The sequence below is a fragment of the Aphidius gifuensis genome, linkage group LG4, assembly GCF_014905175.1.
Source record: "Aphidius gifuensis isolate YNYX2018 linkage group LG4, ASM1490517v1, whole genome shotgun sequence".
Lineage (NCBI taxonomy): Eukaryota > Metazoa > Arthropoda > Insecta > Hymenoptera > Braconidae > Aphidius > Aphidius gifuensis.
The window spans coordinates 18,602,788-18,624,067 of record NC_057791.1 but is presented as its reverse complement, the minus strand read 5'-3'; the positions used below and the strand labels follow the sequence as shown (position 1 = coordinate 18,624,067).

The window sequence follows — 21,280 nt, the reverse complement described above, 5'->3', positions numbered from 1 at the left end:
AACAGTGAAGATGTAACAATGTATGTATTCTTGCAAAGTTAAAAAAAAAAAATCAACAAACATCAGAAGTGTTTCAAATACCACACCCATCTAACAAAACTTATACTTTGCACATTTTATATCTTCTATGATACTATTCACTCTCTCATACATACTCTATTATACATAAAAAAAATATATGATCTCAACTATGAATTTTGTTTTGTTCACCATTCTGCGATTCTCAAACTTTTATAAAATAATATATATAACAAAAGAGGGTTTCACACAAAAAGTTGGATGACATCTTAAGAATATATTTACGTGTCATCGTAAAGTCACTCTCTTGAATGTTCCCCTGGATGTCTTCCACAATACTTTTTTTTTTATTTTTTGGTCATTTGCTATTTCTGAGGCTCATTCTGAAATTCCTTTTATTGCTCCCTCAAGGATTTCAATGTTTCAAGGGACTAAACGTAACCAATGCAATTATTCTTTACACAAATTAAACGAAATGCCAAGCTTTTCCCCTCTGTATATAAATACTGTATGTATTTCGCAGGTAAATTGTTATTTTTTTTTTTTTTTTCATTTCTTTAAATATATTAAGTATTTTAACATTTACAATATGTGTTTATATATTTAATTATCTGCGCAGTGTTGCATTAACAATAGATTTAATTAAATTTTTTTCAATTAAATAACGAGGATGAAATGTTTGAGGAGAAGTAGCAATGAGGAAAAAAAATTTATCCAAAATACAATGATCAATGCGATGATTGCAAAACTTATTAACTTTTTTGATGAATTTATATATGTTCATATACTTTGAATAAACTACTGCATCCCCGACTGAAAATTTCAACAAATTTATCGCTTTTCAAAGTTTTGTAAGAATACTTATAATCTCGTTTTTGTCTGTCTACCCGAATTGCTTTTAATCGAATAACTTTTAAACAAGAAATACGACTTTCATCGTCAACCACTCATTACTTTGAATATTTTTTTTACAATCTTTTTAATATAATAAAAATATATATATTAACAAAATATTCATTGCATTGATATCTTATTATTTTTTTTATATTAAATTTTTTGAAAACACAATTTAAATAATTTGAGTCTTCTCGAATTAAAATTGTATTTAGTTAAAGTGTAATTAATTCTAAATTTTATTTTTATTTATTTATAAAAATTATTCGGGAATATGATTTATTCAAATAAATTTAAAAAAAAAAAAAAAGATACCGACGGAAAACTTAAAGTGTGTTTATCGAGGTATATTTTTTATTTTTTTTTAGATGTTATCTTTATGGAATTGAACAGGTTTTTTTTATTATTCGGAAGCAAGCATAAAATGGCTAATAATTTTTTTTTAAATTGATATTACCGAATGAAATTGTGAATCCAAGATTATTATAAAATTCATGATGTAAGAAACCAAAACAACAACGATGAGGAAAAAAATAAAAAGCACCGAAGAAATGCATAACCTGAAAAATATGAGTAAATGAAAAAAGAAAAAAAAAAGCCAAAACAATATAACTCGGTAAGTATTTGCATAAAAAACTTGCCAATGTAATAGTTTCATTTCCTAGAAGTAAACTTGACGCTAAGTTCGATTACATTAATATATACCTGTGCGCAATTAGCAATGTAAATGTCGAGGTAGTTAGCGTGTTTCGTGCCATACGTGTATTGGCATGCATATAAAGAAGATGGGCTGCTGGTGGCCAAATAACAGACCTCCCAAGCGAGCGATGATCTCAACTGCAACGTCGATAAAACGTCGAAGAACATCAATGTCTACTTCTTATTATTTTCCAACTAACCATTCATATGTATCAGCTAAATTCTTCGAAACAAATTACATCACAAATTCAGCGACGGATAAGTATTATTTAAAAAAATTTTGCGTTCCAAGAAATTTATCTGAATTGTCAGGATTCTTTTTTATTTGTGCTATGAGATAATTTGAAGGGAATAATAAACATAATTGAGAGAAAATATTAATATCTTGATTAACCACTGAAGTATTATATAACAATGAAATTCAGAAGCTAAATGATGTTAAATTTTGAAAGAATTGAAAATGGGTGTTGATTCAAAGGTATACGAGTATATCAAACTGTCCTACCTTAGAGTCAAACACTTCCGTTATATGGTGTGTGTTGTACAGTTGCCTGAAGCTATCATATATCGAACGTCGAACTTTTTTCAAACGGGGCCCGGGACACGATAGATAATCACGGCACTTAAGGCGAGCAAAGATAAAACCTGACGAATCCAACACGAATTTGCCCGTTGGTTGAATGTAAAACGCTAACGAGGTGAACGCGGTGATGCAAACAGTGCTTGGATCTCTTCTTGCCAGCTTGGACAAAGTCTAACTATTATCTTACTTCTCATCCTTGGAATTTCAACAGTTCTCGTTTGTATGCCAATATCTACCTTCGTTTTTTTTTTTTTTTATTCGTAAGGGTCTCTTTTTTTTTTTCATTTTTTAGCCACACCATCTTTTAGAAATCGTGAATTTTGTTAAACAGCAAAGGGGGGCCATCATGTTTGTAATGCTGCCATAACAGGTATAGCCATAAGGGTGTTTCCTAGGAGCTTCATTAGACCGCCCCCTTTGCCTTTCTATGCGTTCCCTAACAATCATGGCAGAACTCCGTGTTGGCGGTAACCAGCGTCTGATGAGTCAGCCTGCCCACGCCTGAATGATCCAGTCTGCCTGAATCCATCCGATCAGCACGATCGATGCCACAGAAACTTTATCGACAGTGGTTTATTTCTAACAGGTAGCAAGGATGTTGAGAATCATATCCAATGATGGCGCTAAAAAACTGGGCTACTTTTAAGACCCAACAGAGGCCGCATGTCTCGCCGAGTGGGTAGCGTCCCCAACATCAGGCCCAGAATGTCTGCAGGGTCAAATATGATTGCAGCCCTGAATTCTATTTATAAATCATCAGAGCATTCATAAAGGTAAAAATTTTATTTATAAATCCATGAAGTTTTAGTAAGAATAATTAATTATTCAACTAACTTTCAGATGAAAATAAAACAACAACTTGATTTGGAGAAAGGATGGAATGGCTGAACGTAGAATGACGTTTTGAATCAAAAACACTTTTGAGATGATAAAAATAACCACTGATCAAAATTAGCGATTATTTTTAGTGCACCTTCATATGAATTTCGAACAAATGAATATAAAAAATATCAGGCAAAACATGTTTGAGAACAGTGCCTCTCTTATTTTTCAGCCTGTCTTTAAAATTCTCGAACGAGAAATAATGGGGGGCCTCCCACTTTATAGTCGTTTGCGGCGCATATAAGTTGCGCCTACTAGTGGTAGTCATGAGGGCACACTTCTCCACCTTATTTTTTTGAGAATCAAAGAATGAGAAATGAGAAAGCCACTACTGTACTTAGTCAAAAAAAATTTATTAATTCAGATTAAAAAAAAAATGTACTTAAGACAATAAGTGTTTTAATTATCCAACGATTCATTAAAAAATTATAAAAATTGAATGCATATAGATCTTTAAACAAGCTTTAATCTGTGATATCAAAAAGATTTAATTTTTTAAAATTATACTCAGAGACATTATTCATTTATTTTCGATTTTTTCTTTCAAGGAGAATTCAATATATAACGATGACGCCTGCAGCTATTGAGCTGACGATATTGAGAAAAAAATTAACGAAATTGTACATATTAAGGTAAAATTAAAAAAAATTTCTAAAGGATGTCCTTGAAAATTTTGTTATAAAGCAAAAACGATAATATGAAATACATAGTACTTTTCATGAATGCTCTGGAATATATCTGATGGTAATCAGCAAGACATGCACTTTATAATCGAGGGCTTGTGGAATACTTCAGACGTGAAGAAAATTGTAATAATTTATTTATGCAGGCAGGTATATTTATAATGATATGAGCACGGGGGTATTGTTGATTGCGTGCTGCTGACCACCTTACCTGTCGTTTTCTTTTTCCGGCTTGTTTGCCCTATGAAAATGTCTACACATAATATTTCATACATCAATGTCCTGCCCTCGAAGAAATACATCATCCAAATGTCGACAGATAATTTTTTTTACAACATTATTTTGTCTTTAAAATAAATATCATAACAAAAACATAAATAAATATTTTTCACTCATGTATAATTAATGTCAGCGAAAAAAAAAAATCATACCCATCTTTTTGGGGGAAAAAAAAATGTCGGAAATAATGTTGTAAGGTGGCGCTTCGTGTAATAAAATTGGTGTTAACTTGCTGTATTTTTTATTTTGATGAATAAAAAAAAAATTTGATTACACAGTATGAGCATGGTAAATAATATCTGGACCCCATTTTTGAATAACTATACTGAGTATCAATAAAACCAGACATGCCAATGTGTGGTATGAACTTTTACGTAAATTGAAATTCAGTTGCATATACCGTTGAAAAAAAAAAAGGCATAATTGTATTATGATAGAAGGGGGTATCTCAATAATTTGTGTTTCAATACATTATTTAAATTATGGGATCGTTCCATACATGTGTTGCTTTATTCTTTTATTTTCATTTGAAAAGAACTGCTATGAAAATAATTCATATACTTTGATGATATGAACTCAATTAAGTTTTACTAAATTTTACATTTTAATTGATTGATAATTGCTATAAATTTATTATTTATTTTCAAACAAAAATAATTTCAAAGACGTATAATTTTATGTCATTGATGAGCCCTAAAATAAACCGAGTATATGAGGGCTCAAGAAATTAATTAACAGGAGCAGTTGCTTAATTTTTTAACATAATAAAAATAAATAAAAAAATTTTTATCTTGTATCAATTTATTTTAAAATGGTTATGAAAAAAAAATTATTATATATATTTTTTTTTTTTTTATATGAAGGGTATATTGATAATAATACCAGCAAAGTTTTATAAAATAATTAGATATCTTTTGAACTACCTTAAAGTGTATCAACAGGTGGAAGAATTAATGATAAATATATGGTAGTAAAGTTACAATCAATGAACACTTTAGTTAGATATTAGAGGGCTGGTGTTGACCAGTCGGTACCACCTGATGTTCGAATGAAAAATAAATTCACGACAAAAAATTTATGAAGTTTTAACATTTCTAAAGCTAAAAAATAATGAAATTTTTATTTCAAAATATTATTTATATTATTAGTTTATTTAATTAGTTTTTTCTGGATTTATTTGGGTGTGAAATCAACTGTATATACGTATGAAGAAAAAAATTAATTATGAAAAATTGGATTGACGCCAAACAAGCTGGAAGACATCCAAAAATATCATGGATTAACATAGAAATTCTCGGCTGGAAATTATTGAAAGCTATTGTAAAATGATAATTTAAATATACAAATAATTTGGTGGAGAAAAAAAATTATTATAACGATTAGTATTATTTCTGGGCAAGTCACAAGACCACAAAATTTGAAGCCATAATTGTAGGGCCGCTGAGACCTTGTAAGTTTAACTTTAAGTTTTTGAATGAAAAAAAAAAAAAGATATTCTGAGAGAAGGTCAAAGCATCCAGTTCAAAAGCATCTCGATTCTCAAAATATAAAGACAATTTTTTATTTTATTATCTGTTTGCAATAAATGACTGTCAAGTTGTAGAGTCAAGCAGTAAGTTCGGTTCAGTGCAAGTTCAACACTATGTTCGGTCATTTTATTAGTTGGCTTTTTTGGTTTTTAATTCTCGAAAAAAGTCAACTGGTAATGAATTTAAACGAATGCAATTAATTAAAATTCTTCTTATACCTACATAAATGAAGTTATCCATTTTTGAAATTCAATAGAAAGTTCTGTATACAGTGATGTACAAAAAAACCATATATGCTACTATAAACCTTTATAAGTAGCCATTTACAGTTATTTGAAATTATTTCTTCATTGGTATTAACGTGGGTATTAAGGTTATATTTAAATTGGTCCAAAAAAATAAATAAAAAAATTGGTTTTTTTAAATTATTAAGTGAAAACTACACGAGCGAAGAGAAATATCCAAACTGTAAAAAACCGGTCTAGCAATTTTACCGCAGAAATCGTTGCCATTTATGGAATTATCTATACAAAATTTCACCTGTTTTATTTTTTATTATATTAGTCTTTTCATTAACTCTGGTTTGATAATATTTTAAATCGACTCAAGTTCAAAAAAATAAAAAAAATAATCTCTTCAAAATATTTAGTATTAGTATTTTTAAACAAATTCAAAAATTAAATAAAAATTTATAAAAAGGACAATCCAAAGAAATCGTATTTCCCGACTGAAATTTCTACTAAGGTAATTTTGATTTTGTACCAGCAAAGTCAAGATATTGCAGTCATTAATTAGATAATAAAAAATAAAAAAAAATTTATGATATAACTATAGTATAACAATATACTTCAACACATTAAATGCATAATACAATGTAGGCCGAGTGTTGGTTATAGTATTTTGTCAGATTTAGTAGGTACACAAGGTTGGGCGCGTGCTGATAATGCCACGTTGACTCAAACCTACCCATCCGCTATCCCTACTTTGAACTAAAATTCTAGGGGTTGAACTCAATCCCCTTTCCTCATTTCATCTGAACCCCTTATCCTATTACTAACTCATTATTTTAGCCAGCATTAACATTATATATATTTTTTAATTTTTCTCGCAAATTGCAACTGGTATTATACACCACCCATTAATAATACTTGTTCTTATATATATATAGTATACTTAAAATTTATTTAAGTATACAATTATTTTGTTTTCATTCTCATTTCTGTAACCAAAATAATTACCAATGATTTTCTCGACAATCAACTATCAAGACATGCTGACAGAAAGAATAAAAAAATGTCGTAATTCCAGACGACTTAATAAGAATGTTTTAACTAGCTTTGAAAGGAAAAAGATCATCAATCAAAAGTAATGAAATATTTAATTATCAAAAATAAAAAAAAAAAAAAAAACAAAAGAAAAATAATCGATTGCTCAAGATTTTCTTTCCTTGAATAAAATAAAAAATAAAAATCAACTTGAGTGTTAAAAAATTATTGAATAGAAGGTAGATGATGGCAGATTGAGCGACAGAAAAATTAAATTATAAGAATTTTTTATGGAACATAATGAAAGAGTAAAGGAGGAAGTACCAAAAATAATTGACTAAAAAATTTAGAAACTATATAAAAATATTCCTTGGGGAAGTGGTCGCAGATTTTCTAGTCGATCGAGAAAGGGTCAAAAGTGATCACTCTGCCCGGGGGATTGTGAATATTATGAAAAAAAATGCGCACGCGCGCATTTATTTGTGTGTGAGTTTATGTGTGGATTAAATTCCTATCAGACTTCTTGGATTAAGCACCGGTTTCAAGAAGAAGTTTCAAGAAACTTCAACAAAAATTTTTATCAAAAAATATATGTATCAAAATTGCAAATTTAATATCAACAGCAATAACAATTTTTCAAACATCAATTTATTCATTTAAATATTTGTTTATATATTTATTTATTAATTTATTTATTTATATATTAATTTAATTATTTATTGATTTATCTATTTATTTATTTCATTATTCATTTATTTATTTATTTGTTTCCACGTGAATACGAAGGTATGTAAACACACCCTGGCACATTTTTTTTTTATTATTTTTTTATTTTTTGGGAAGTGTGCTTGTGAAGCTTATAAATCGATCCCAGTATTGCCGCGCGCTATTGACGCGCATTCTAAAATATAGTACGGTCTGTGGCAACGCTGTAGTCTATCGATCACATATTTGAATTTTATTGTTTTTGGCCTTTCGTTATCTTTAATATATAATGATAAAAAAAATAAAATCTAAAAACAATTTATGAGCTTTATCCGATGATAAAATTTGCATCTTAGATTTCCGGATATTTGTTGACTCAAAAATCGTGAATCTATTTTTGATTTTTATCAATTTTACTATTCTATATTTGTCATCAGAATTAAATAAATTTTACTAATAAAAAAAATTAGAGCTTAATAAAATTTAGCTGTATCAAAGGTACAAATCATTAATTTATTTTTTTTTGTTCTTTTTTTTTTTTTCTTTATCAACACAACAATGTACGGAAAAAAGAAAAAAGATACACGTAGTCTATCATTCGCACATCCTATATTTCTTCTCCACGGTTCGTTCGTTAATGTTCTCTTTTTATTTCGTTTCACTTTTTATTTTATTTTTTTCTGACATCCAAGAAATCTTTCCTAGAATCTACGACTCTGATACAATAAATTTACAAAAATACCTTTGGGCTTGTTAATAAAAAAATTGAATAATAAATCATGTGCAAAGTAATTTTGATTCCCACTTCCTCAAGAATTTTTCAGGTTGTTTGAGGCTATACTCTGATAAGGTCGTTTTTAAATTAAATATTATTTTAAGTATGCCGTAAAAACACTTGAATCTTTTTTTTTATTTATAATTTTCTAAATATAAAATTCAACTTAATTCACTGTTAATTATTTTAAATATTTTTTTAAAGCATAATTTAAATAAATAATATTACATTAAAATCAATCTATAGCCATTAAATTAAAACATAAAATCTTATGTAAACTACCTTGAAAAAGTTAAGTTGTAATAAAAATATTTATTATTGAAAATAATTATCAATAAATTGAGGAAAATGATCTGTTATTTCACCACAAAATTAAAAACATATACATTTATTAATTTAATGTCATTTAAATTTGTTTTTATGAGATTTTTTATAGGTTTTAAAATCGATAAGAAAAAGGTGATCTGATATTAGCATACTAAACTGTTGCTATCTATCTTAATAACCCAAACACACATTTGCCTGCCTGTTTTTTTTTTTTTTCTTTTTTATTGTCTCATAAATGTGTTTACAATTTTTTTTTTTTTTTTATTAAATAACAAATGTTCATGTCGTTTTCATAAAATACACTCGATGAAACTGCGCACGCTTTTAAACAATCACTAAATCAATTCTCAACATTGTACTTACACACTTGCGTGTACATCACCATTTTAATGTGTATTAATACAATGCCCGTATTTAAAAGTACACGTGTGGCACAAAATTATATTAAAATATTATCCTGTTTTCATGATGCAAAGAATAATAATTTAAAACGAAAAAAAAAAATAAAAAAAAACAAAGTTAAATTATATAAAAATTGTAGTAATAAATGAATATATTCGTAAATAAAGTCAGACAAAGATCAAAGAAGCTTTTATATAAGACAATTATGGATTGTCGACAGTTAGTCTTGGCATTACTCTGATTTTTAATCGATAAAAAATGATTTATCGTGAGTTTTTAGTAACAAGAAATGTCTCAGAGCATCACAAGATCGTCTATCAATGATTTTTATTTTATCATTTTTTTTTTCTTCTTCTATTCAACATTGCATGTAGCTTGTAAAAGTCAATGAATACCCTTGGAGTTTTGAACACAGTACCATTATTACTCTCTACCTCATAATCGAGAATAAATGCTTTTATTTTTATTTTATCTTTTTTTTTTTAATGCTATCGTATTATGGGTAGTCACGAACTCGTTAAGGCATCACTAAGTAACAATAAAAACTTATGTTTGTGATAGTGATGGCTTCTGCATCTAAAATACACTATCTTTTCTTGACTTTTTAAACAAAAATTTTTACCTTATACAACCCACTGATTCTGTCATATATAATTACAAAATTATTTTTATATTTAAAACAGAAAAAAAAAAAACAAAATTGTATCAAATTGAATTTATTTTTCTTATGAATATTTAATTAAAAAAATAATAAGTATTTTTAATTAGTGAAAAAAAAAATAATACTTGATATTTATAGATCATTTTAACACTCACATTATACAAACTACTTTTCACGAGCTTTCGATAAACTTGAAGATACGAAATGAAATAAAAAAAATTGTTTTAATTCAATGCGGTAAACAGAAAAAAAAAATTGATATAAAACGTGTTAATAAAAAAATGCAAATTTTTAAATTTATTGTTTATTGATAATTAAAGCTTGCAACTTTATATTATTTATTTATTTTTTTATATACATACAATGTTAAGAAAGTCGATTGAATAAAATGACGGTCAATTTAAAATGAATATTTTGTTTTTTATTTTTGACTAGAAATAAAATTTGATTGTTATTTATTTTATTATTTCAATTGCATTGCCAAGTATTACATAAAAATAAATATTTCGAGTAGCTTCAAGTGTTGTATATTTATGTGTGTGTATATCAAAACTGTGACTATGAAATTTTAACTTGGCATCCGACGGGCTTCGTAAAGCAATGCGGCTCTCTTTCTACACATTCATAAGTTTACTAATTTTTACCGTGTAAATAATAAACAAGAGCACAAAGTGAATCAAGTTAATTTACTCTTTTAATTTATTAATATTTATCTATGAAAAATTATCAATTATTTATTTATTAATTTTGTAAACAAGATTATAATTACTTTAAAAAGCTCATACAAAGTAAATTCACTCAAATCGCCCCATGACCAAACTGCGTCACACTGATAACCTCATATTTAATCATTAATAATAATTAATCAATAAATTTTTCATAAAATTAAATAAATATAATTTTCATTTTTAAGCTTGAGCTTTTTTAAAAATTATTTTTGGCAATAGTAAACTTGTAAAATATTTTTTATTTCGCTAAGTAAACTATCTAGCAAAATTCAAACAAAAACCATAAAATTTATAATTTTTTTTTCATTTTTATTTACGTTAAAAATTTGCATTGAAAAATATAAATATTTTGCAGTTTAATTTTTTCAGTGTAAATTTAACTCAGTAAGTAATTTAACCAACACAATATTCTCGTATATTATAAGTCGTATTTTATTTTTTTTACTTTCTGTTTACTTTGTATTAACTTTATTGTAAGAAACAGTTCACTGACAAAGGAAAAATAAAAAAAAAAAAAAAAGCTCTTTAATCATAAACAATACAAAAACTTTGGTCAAAGTTTATGCAATGTACACATTATTTAACTTGATCATTCAATTCGTAAAAATAATAAATAAAATCATAACAATACACCGATGTATTTTTTTTTTTTTTTATTATCTGTATTATACTTTTTCACGAACCGAATTATTTCAAAACATTCATCAAGCATATTGAGATCATCACAAAAATAAAATATCATTCTATCAAAATTTTTATATTTCTTAATTTTCATTTTAGAATGCCATTGATCTTCATACGTTGTTATAGAATGATTGAATTATTTGAATCATGTTATCTTATATAAAAATCAAAAAGATTTATTGACCATTTTGCTTGATCCCTCAGAGTCAAATATCCGCAAATGCGACAATAAAAACTAAATAAAAATTGACGTGCGAATAGCAACCAACAATTTCAACATATATGTATATTTTTCCTGCTATCGAAATGAAGAGATACAATAAGGACGACGGTTTTGAACTGACTGGTCTTGTCTTGGGTTCCTGTCGATATATGTTTTGAATTTTGGGTATAGACGCCGACACATAAACCAGACGTTGAAAGTAACAGTTATGTTGCCCGCTATTGTCTGCTTGGTTTTTATGACTTTTTTTTCTTTTTTTTTTTTTTTACTCTCTGGGCGAAACAAAATAGACCATCATCAGAATAAAAGAAATAAAAAAAAAAGAAAAAACTAGAAAAATAAAAAGAAATAGAAAAAAATAAAATAAGAGATAATTTTATTTTTTTTTTTTTGAAGGTAACGCGGGGGTTGTAAAGCGTTTATGGACTAAGCTGATTCTATTTTTCCTTGTGTAAAAGACATGGACTTTGGCTTCGTGCTGGTGACGCGAGACAAGACGAACGTGCTTGTAAACGGAACTGAATTTTATTGCCTGTAGCGAGCCGAATTACAAAGTCGTACCCAGGGTAGTCTATCCTTCTTATATACATATAGACCACCTTGCTTGACAACCTCGAAATACTCACGTACCTAAACGATTTATTGCACTAAATTTTGCTTGCAAGTGTTTCCGGACACTATCTGAATATACTCGGCACTTTAAAAAAAAAAACAATATTATCATTATTTTATTTTTATATTATTAAATTAAAAATAAATTTACAAGTTACTGAATACTGTTATTAATTGAATAATTTTCAATATACTATATGTAAAATGAAAAAAAAAAATTTAATAAATTCATAAATTATTAAATTAATAAATATGCAGTAAAGGTTTTTTTATTTTTGACTGAAATGTTAATGATGTGATACCCGGTGGCTATATCAACACATTGTGTATGATGATCAATATAATTGTTGGACTATAACAATAAAATGTTAAAGATAAAAATTGTAAATTAGTAAAATGATGCTTTTGCAACATTTATTGTGCAACTTTCATATATAGGAAAACCTGTTTGATGCTGGAAAGAAACGTGGGGCTCTATACTATTCGATTTTATTTTTTTATTTTATTGTTTTTATTTTTTTTATCTTTTTTCGCAACAAGAAACATATACATATGTAATACCATATTCTTGTGCATGTATTCTCACCGCGTTAAAGGTATCATTACCCTTTTTTTTTAATCTTATATATACCATCCGTAAGTTTGACAGTTCGTAGTCTTTCAGTCAAATCACCACTGTATATACGTGCAGGTACATTAAAAATATTGCAATAATTTACGTTTCGTCGTACAACGGTGCATTGAAAAGGACCGCAATTGCTCACCAGTATTTTCATATTTTTACACGACCCACTTGTATTACAAAACCACAATAAAAAATAAATAACAAAAATTAATTTATAAAATTCAAAAAAAAAAAAAGAAACTAAATAGAATATATTATTTTTAAGTTAATTGTTATTCAAAAAAAATTATAATACCCCATAAATTTTGAATAATTAATGATGAAAAAATCATATTAAATAATCATTATCTAAAAATTTTTATTTAATATTATAAAAATAAAAAAATAAAAATTCTAATTGACTGCATCTTAGAGTAGAAAATTTAGTGTTTTTAAGGATACCTTGTTGAAAAAAAAAAAATATAAAATTATAAGCATAGCAGGTGGGTTAACCACTGACGCGGCATCGTAAATTGCATCGGGCCATAATGGCGTAACGGCAGCATGTAACCAATATAATATTATATTCAAAATAAAATAAAAGATAAAAAACAAAATCATCCAAAAATAAAATAATGTTTATTTTGTTATTTAACATTTTTTTATATTCACAACGTATACATATCACTATGATGGAAAATTACACTAGTTGTATGTGGAGAAAAAGGTCACAGTATATATTGTGAGAAAAGAACCTTTTGTCTCGAGTGAAAAATTGCTATCCCGAGTGAAACGAGACCAACAATTTTACGGCAAAAAAGCTATCTCTCAGGTTATCAATTTTTTCTCTTTTTTTGTTTCTTGAAAATACTTTTTCTGTCAGCTTGAGTAAGTTGCTCTATAAGATGATTTTTATTCTTCCATCATTGCGATGATATCGAGAATCTTTTCTTGCATGCTTCGATATTCTGCTAGTGTTTCATGATTAGACCTGTAAATTTACTGAACTACTTATACGTGAGTGAGTTTGTTCTGCTGGCTTACGTTTTACAGGTTACATAGCTATTGTATATGCTTGTACTATTTTCTGTGCTACATGAAGCTGAAATATTGATGATATGCTTTATCATTGCGATGTGTAATACATGCAATATCGATATATTCACTATATTAGCTGCTGATACTGATAGATGATTAAATTTATTACAAACCTGTTTAAACTTATACATGTAATACGGCATAGTTTATTTGCTCCCTAGGCTTACAAATGGCGACTTTATTTCGCTTCATATTGCGGTAATATAGCACTTTTAGTACATGAAAGAAAAAAATTTTAACATGTTAAACTTCATTACTACTGGTAAACCAAAATTATACCACTAGTCATGTTTCTCAAGAAAAACAAAACTTTATAGTACTATTTTATTTATGCATAGTACTATTTTAATTGTGCATGTTTAAATTGAAAAAATAAAAAAAATAAAATTGTAGTTACTAAAGCAGTGACGTGCTTTGTACGCTTTAGTAACTATACTAGTTGTATTTTTTGGTGTGAGAGTGATAAAGAACGACTAACACTGAGCTAAAAAGACTCCAGAGAAAAAAAAGAGACAATGAAACATGACAAAGATGAAAAATACAATTTTACTTTTAATAAACAGATGAAAAATTATTTAATAAACAAGAGTAGTTTTTTGTAATTTAAAAAATAACAATTTATAAATATGAATAAGTAAATGGCAAGTAACCACATCTCTTTGCAAAGAGATAATGATAAATGAAAAAAAAAATAATAATATTATCTTGATTTAATGTAAATTTCAACGCAGAATAATGAGTTCATGTAATACGAACATGTTACTATGATGATCATACATGAAATTTCATAACATCTCAATTCTTAATAGAAAAAAATTTTCACTTATACTTGTATATAAGATAGCCATTTATATTGATCAAGGTCAAGCAAAAGATAAGTATAAATTGAGTCATGTATTATAGATATACGTTTACAGGTATATGTATTTATATATAAATTTATTTACCTTGAAGTTGTATAGAAAATATAGTGAAGGATACCGACGGACATTAATTAATGTATAAACCGACTTGCTTGAGTACCTGACATGAAAATTATTTGAAGAGTTGTTATTCAACTCTGCTGCTGCATTATAGCATGAACGTGACCTTTCATCAATGAGACATAGCATAATCATTGCGCAAAATAAATATTATCAAAACATTTAAGTATGTTTATATGTGTATGCAAAGGCTAAATTTGTAGGTTATAATACTGTGGTGGTGAGTCCTTTGTCCAGGTTAAACAGTGCTTTTCATAATATTTGATCTAGTCGTATATTAAATCGATAAAACATTTTGTGAATATTATATGTTTGAGCTTCATACAAATGTAAAAGCATAAAGCAGAATTAAATAGAAAAATAACTGTAAGGTTTGAGAAAAAATATTAAAAAGTTATGTCATCAGCATGAGAATTCTTTCGCAGTTTTCATTCTAGTGATTATCATCAAGTCATAAAGTTAAATTCAGTTAATAAGTTGGGTTAATTGAATAAAATCACGAGCAATAAAAAACAAATGGGAAATTAAATAATTTTCTTTATTCTACATTTTACCCACTTAAAATTGGATCGAAAATAAAGATAATAACTAAAAGATTCTTAACTTGATGATTATATAATTTTATCTAGGATCTTTTCATTTTTTTTTTTCTTCGAGATAATGTACTAATAATGACACTTTTAATGTTAACTTGTAGTTTAAATATTTACATGCATCTACAGTATCTTGTTAAATGATTTTTTATTTAAAAAAAAAAAATGAATAATTTTAATAAATTTTTTATTAATGCATTCATCAGGACTATGATGATATGTCTAGACCTTCAGGGTGTTTTGTATTGCAAAGTTGTTACTTAGAGTACAAAGCGAATAGATGAAAAAGATGATATACCGATATGACTCACTTCAAGTGTTTTTATCAGCATATTTTATCATACATTATATCAGCAAACATTGTTAAATTAAAAAAATGAAAATATAAACAAAGTTAATATTTTTTAAATGTACAATTTATATATATGAATGTTTTTTGAACGAGCAGTAGATGAACGAGGCAGGCTTGAAGACGGGAAAAGGGTGTAGTAAGTCATACTAAGATGCTCGTTCGTCATCTACCATGAGGCCCCACAGTGAAGAACACAAGTAAAAAAATTTTTCAGTTAGATAGAAATACCCCACAGAAAGATGCCCACAGATACACGTTTATACACATTGAACTTCGAATTCTCTCCCACTTATAACAACTGACTCTATAGGTCGGGGCCATTAGTGTGCAACTAAATTGCGTTTGCCTTTTTCGCCTCTCACCTATGGGGCCAGAGACTCACCTACTCGATCAACTGTATTCAACACACACGCCTATAATCTATATATACTCATCATAACACTTTCATACTCAAAACCACGCTATAAAAATAAAGCAAAAAAAGAAAATTTTTAAAAGACAAAACAACAATAAATTTTAAATTAAATTTTAAATTTTAAAAGCTAACTGTCGTCAGGTAATAAAATAGCATAAAGTTAAAATAAATTGGTGGATAGTTGAAAAAGTACATTTATACATAATTCCATTCTAGATAAGTTAAATAAAAATACAAACATTATTTAAATATTTATCGATTTTGTTTTTACAGTTTAATTTTTTTTCAAAATTGTTTTTACTATCTGAGTTTGTTTGTATTGTCTAATTATTAGACGATTAGATTATACAAAACTGGTTATGAAAAAAAGTAATTATTTATAGTAAAAATTTGTTATATTTTTTAATTTTAATATTTACAATTGAATAAACTAAGAAAAATTAAAATTTAAATAGAAACTCTTCGATGATTTAATGAAACTTGTTTGATGAAAAAAAAAAAATTGTTTATAAAGTTTATGAAAGAATTTAAAGGTTAAAAAAATTAATCAATAAATTGTAGAGTGTGTGAAAATAAAAATATCAATTGACAGGCATTGACAGAAATTTATTAACATTCTCTTTGATACTTTTATTTTTGTCATTCACCCCAACTCCGCTATACTCTGAGTAAGCCATCTATTTTACTGTAGATTCTGTGAAGTTGGTTTTTCCAATTTCAATTTTTTATGTAGCCAAGGTAAAGTACAGCTTGCATATAAAAAGTCGATGAAATTTTTACTATTATTTTAGAAGCTCGCCCTCTATCGAGCAGATAAAATTTTAGAGACGATTATCTGCCTTACCTACAGCCCATTTCACAAGTATTTGGAACGGCCATTTGGAGAGAAAACGAGGGTAGTAAACGATCCATACTGCGATTTCGTTGTCGTAAGCGTCAGCGTTACGGTTCTAGGGCTATTCGTAACTAGTTTATATAGAAAGGGGTTACTCCCTGAAGTGCGAAACACCTATTGCAACATCATGAACAAAACGTGTCTTGTTTTTTATATTTAAAAAAATAAAAGCACGTGGATTTTTACGCGGGAAGATTTATTTTTTATAAAGCATATAAAGACTAAATAATTTTATATATATATTGAAAAATTATATTGTAATTTGAATGTGTTAAATTAATTATATTTTAAATTTTATTTAAAACTATACAAGTATTATTTTTTTTTTCTTTTACTTTGAAACTTTTTTAATAAAATACTGGGGAAGATAAAAATCAAGATTTGACAATTGAGTCATTGATGTCATTACTGCTATAAAAATAAAATAAATTGATACTAAAAATATCGAAAGAATTTTTAAAATTCATTTATACAAATTAAATAATACGTAGTCTATTTTTAGGTAATTATAAATTGACTATATTTTATAAATAAAGCTATAAAATATGTGCAATAAAAAATAAAAAAATTATTATTTCTTAATTTATATTTTTTTAGGAGAAATTTAAAAATAATGGTTAAATAAAATCAGCGAGTGTTGAAGATAACAAGCCAGTCTACCCAAACTAATGGCAATTGCTTTATAAATGTTACCAACCCCTAGATGAGAGATCATAAATACTCGATACTGTGAGACGCATCTGCAAAGCTCGTCGTGAAAATGATCGGAAATGTTTTTAAATGTGTCTTTGTATCACTATATCAGCGCAAGGGGTGTACTTGAATATTTGTAGACAATAAGATAGACTGTCTATAGAGTTCATTTATTTTACTTTTCAAATAAAATTATTTTTAAATTTTAAATACGTATTTATTTTTATATATCTATATATATACATACAAAACAAGAGAGTGTTCTACACTGAAACTTGAATTCATTGACAAACAAAATAACACTTTTATCAAGGGTAGAAAATTATTTATTTCTCACAGACAATTGTTTATGTTATAGTACACTATTCAAACCCTTCATTGAGGAAATATATTTTCATTAGTTTTTGGGGTTGAAAGTGGACAAAAAGTAACCGGTGGCTGACCTCACCTTTGGCTAATGCTCTTGATCTCATATCCTCATATACACACAATGTATATACCTGTTTTATTTCTCTCATGATAAATAAACTATATACGGATTTTTTTTATCTTTAAAAATATTTGAAATTGTGATTCATTTTGTATCTTCAACATTCGTTAACTAAAGTCGTGCGAGGTAACATTTTAACTGGATGCCAGATTTATATGTAGGGTTTAGTTTGACTTATAAATATCAAATATATATTTATTTTTAAACTCCATAGAAAAAAATTGAATAGCAAAATATCTTAGATATAAATACAAGAAAAATAGCAAAATAAAAATGGTGAATGCATTGAAATATATGGTTGAAAAATGTCTACCAAAATAGAAAATAAAGATGAAAGAAAAAAAAGATAGAAAATAGAGAGAATGTTAACAGCTGACTACCAGATTCATGGATCCGGAGGGGAGAGTGTGTTCACTCAAGCCCTCGAAAACCAACGGGGATCTTTCTATTATATCAAGGTGCAGCTCAGGACCGATTTTACACGCACTTGACTCCATTCTGTTTTGCCCTTACGTTTATTACGTACTTGAGGGGTCTAGTCACACCTTTGTAATTTTTTTATTTTTATTATTTTCATTTTTTATATTATATACAAGTTGTATAAAAACCTCTTTCTCAACGACAGGTATATAAATTGATAGATGTTGGATTATTAGTTAAAGGTTTTCGAAAGGCGTGAATGTTTTTATAATTTATTGCAGTCTCATTATCTGTCGTCTCTACTACGGAAGCTATGAAACTTTATGGCAAGGTCAAGGACGATGGAGCTATTTCATTTAACGACCTATATATGATTAGGGTAACTAACAATTTTGTTTCGCATTACTTCTTATTCTTGTATTTCGATAAGAAGTAATACACACAATAATAATTTTTTTCTTTCATAAAATCTAGTCTCTAAGTAAAAATAATTTTAATAAAATTACTTGTTGATAATTTAAATATATACTGATACAAAAATATACGAGTTTTATTCAAAACAGTACGTGATTTGTTATGCTAACATGCCGTAGGCAAATCAATTTCTCAAACGTCTAATAATTTATCCAGACTGGTGTATGATAGAGGAGTTTAATGTCATGAACACACGCGCTCACACAAGTTATTCTGTGTTCTTTTGTAAATGAAAAACTCACCTGCTATGGCCATCCAGGGGTAGAAGGTATGGTTGCCACTAGGTTGTTGGTGTAGTTGAGTGGCGACCGGTTGGCTAGTGGTAGAGTTGAGATTGCAGGTGTTCCACGAAGATGTAAGAGACCTTGAGGAGCCATTATTACCAGGACTTGATGCTGGATCACCACCTACAAGACCACCATAACTTCCAACTCTTGTACCTTCTGGCGTACATGCTGATGGACGTACAACTGTATTACTTTGACCATTTGTACCTGATGTTGCTGATTGCCAAACGTCTTTGACTGCAGCTGCTGCCATAACAGCAGCATATCCATTTTGATGTGCAACAGCAGCCGCTGTTGCTTGTTCTTGTTGTTTGCAATCTTTACTTGCTGTACTTGAATATGATGAAGTTGTATGGCCAGTTGCTTCAGGAGTTGATGAATATAATTTACAGGCAGTTGCAACACTTGCATCGTATGGTGAATCTTGTGGTGGTCTTGTATTTGTACCACTTCCAGGATGTATGCCTAAGCCACTGGATGTATGATGATGGTGTTGGCTCGAGGCATATGGTGACATACCAAGGCCAAGAGGAAAGCTTCTGTATGCCACTGCGCTTGTTGGATCATGATGTTGACCTGGTGCTCCAGCTTGATGGTGATGGCTTCCATAAAAGCCACCCGCGCTCTGTTCGAAATACGAGTTCATTATCACTGTGTTGAGAGTACACTTGCACTTTAAAATCCACTTATAAATTAGCCAGTGTACTAGCTTAGATTTTTATTTTTATATATATTTTTTTTAAATCTAAATTTTCATCAGTATGATTTTTTTTTTTATTATTTGCAACACATTTTACTTGGATCACAATTTAAAATGACATGATAAAAGTCATAAATACTGGCGGGTATAATAAATTGCCGGCCGCAATGTCGTGAAAGTTATTAGCGGCCGGTGAATGGAGAAGCTATTTTGAATTTTATTTAAGTCAATTTTTTTAAATATCTTGAATAAGAAAATTTTTATTTTATTCTTTTAAAATCGACAATAACTAGAACTATCTCCTAACTATATGGAAGTTTTGCTGGTTTTCTCAGAAATTATAATTCAATGATAGTTTTTCGATTTTTTTTTTTTATATAAAATAATGAACCATAAAATGTAATTGGATGATAATATCACCACTATAAGTATCCTGAACAATCCAACACGTGACTTTGGAAGACTAAACTTGGACTGACAGCTGCAGTAGTGTGAATGATATTGTGAATAAAATTTAAAATTAAAACAATAATGAAAAATATTTAAATTAAACAAAAAATGAAAAAAAAAAAAAAAAACAGAATAAAAAATCAAAGTATCACGAAATTGATTGATAAATAAATAATTTAATAAAACCGATTATCATTAGTCGTTAATAGCTATATATAATATTTTGTATGATGTATTTGAATATTGCTTCACTTAGCACTTGCACTAGCAATTGACTGTAAACGATTGTAATTCCGTTTGTGCCAGAAAATGTTTGATCGAGAAAAATGATGGTACAAAGAGTATCGTAATGAACCACGGTATGCCAGTGCGGTGGTCCACGGCGCACTACTGGCTTTTCTTTTGCCCCGTGTACCGCCACTTTGTACCCAGTCGTACTCTGCTTGGCTGCACGGTTCTCTTTCAACGTTCTGAACGTTCTCACTTACACATACGAATTGTGTTCCTGCTTCCACCCGCGGCTTAATACTGGTGCTCTTCAATCGTTCGGATTCACTCTATAGAAACGACGAAGGGGGAAACCTGGGATTCTCGTGTGCAAACGAGGCGCGCACGAGTACTATCTATCTTTGTTTTTCACGTGCAGTGCCCCACTACAAAACACAACCCGATAACCAAAGTTCTTCACTGATCTCTTTGTCTCTCTTTACCATGATCAACTACTCGATTCAACCTCCTGCTGGCTCACTCTAACGCGCTAACATTACGATCTTTCTCCTACTCGTGGTATAATCAAATTCCCCATCTTGCTTACTCCCACCCTTGTCCATAAAGGATGCCCCCTGTTGAGCGTTATAGAAACTCACAAAAAAAAAAA

General features: G+C 28.3%; 1 protein-coding gene across 2 annotated transcripts in view; it reads right to left on the bottom strand.

Moving 5' to 3' along the window:
* LOC122855432 (homeotic protein ultrabithorax-like) overlaps window positions 1–20,917 on the bottom strand; it is a 74,070-nt gene extending 53,153 nt beyond the window's left edge. For both annotated transcript variants that reach the window (XM_044156777.1, XM_044156778.1), the window contains exon 1: window positions 19,209–20,917. In XM_044156777.1, the coding sequence (XP_044012712.1) occupies window positions 19,209–19,899 (691 nt within the window). In that variant the 5' untranslated portion in view covers window positions 19,900–20,917. The remainder of the gene's footprint in view (window positions 1–19,208) is intronic.
* Window positions 20,918–21,280: the final 363 nt, after the last annotated feature.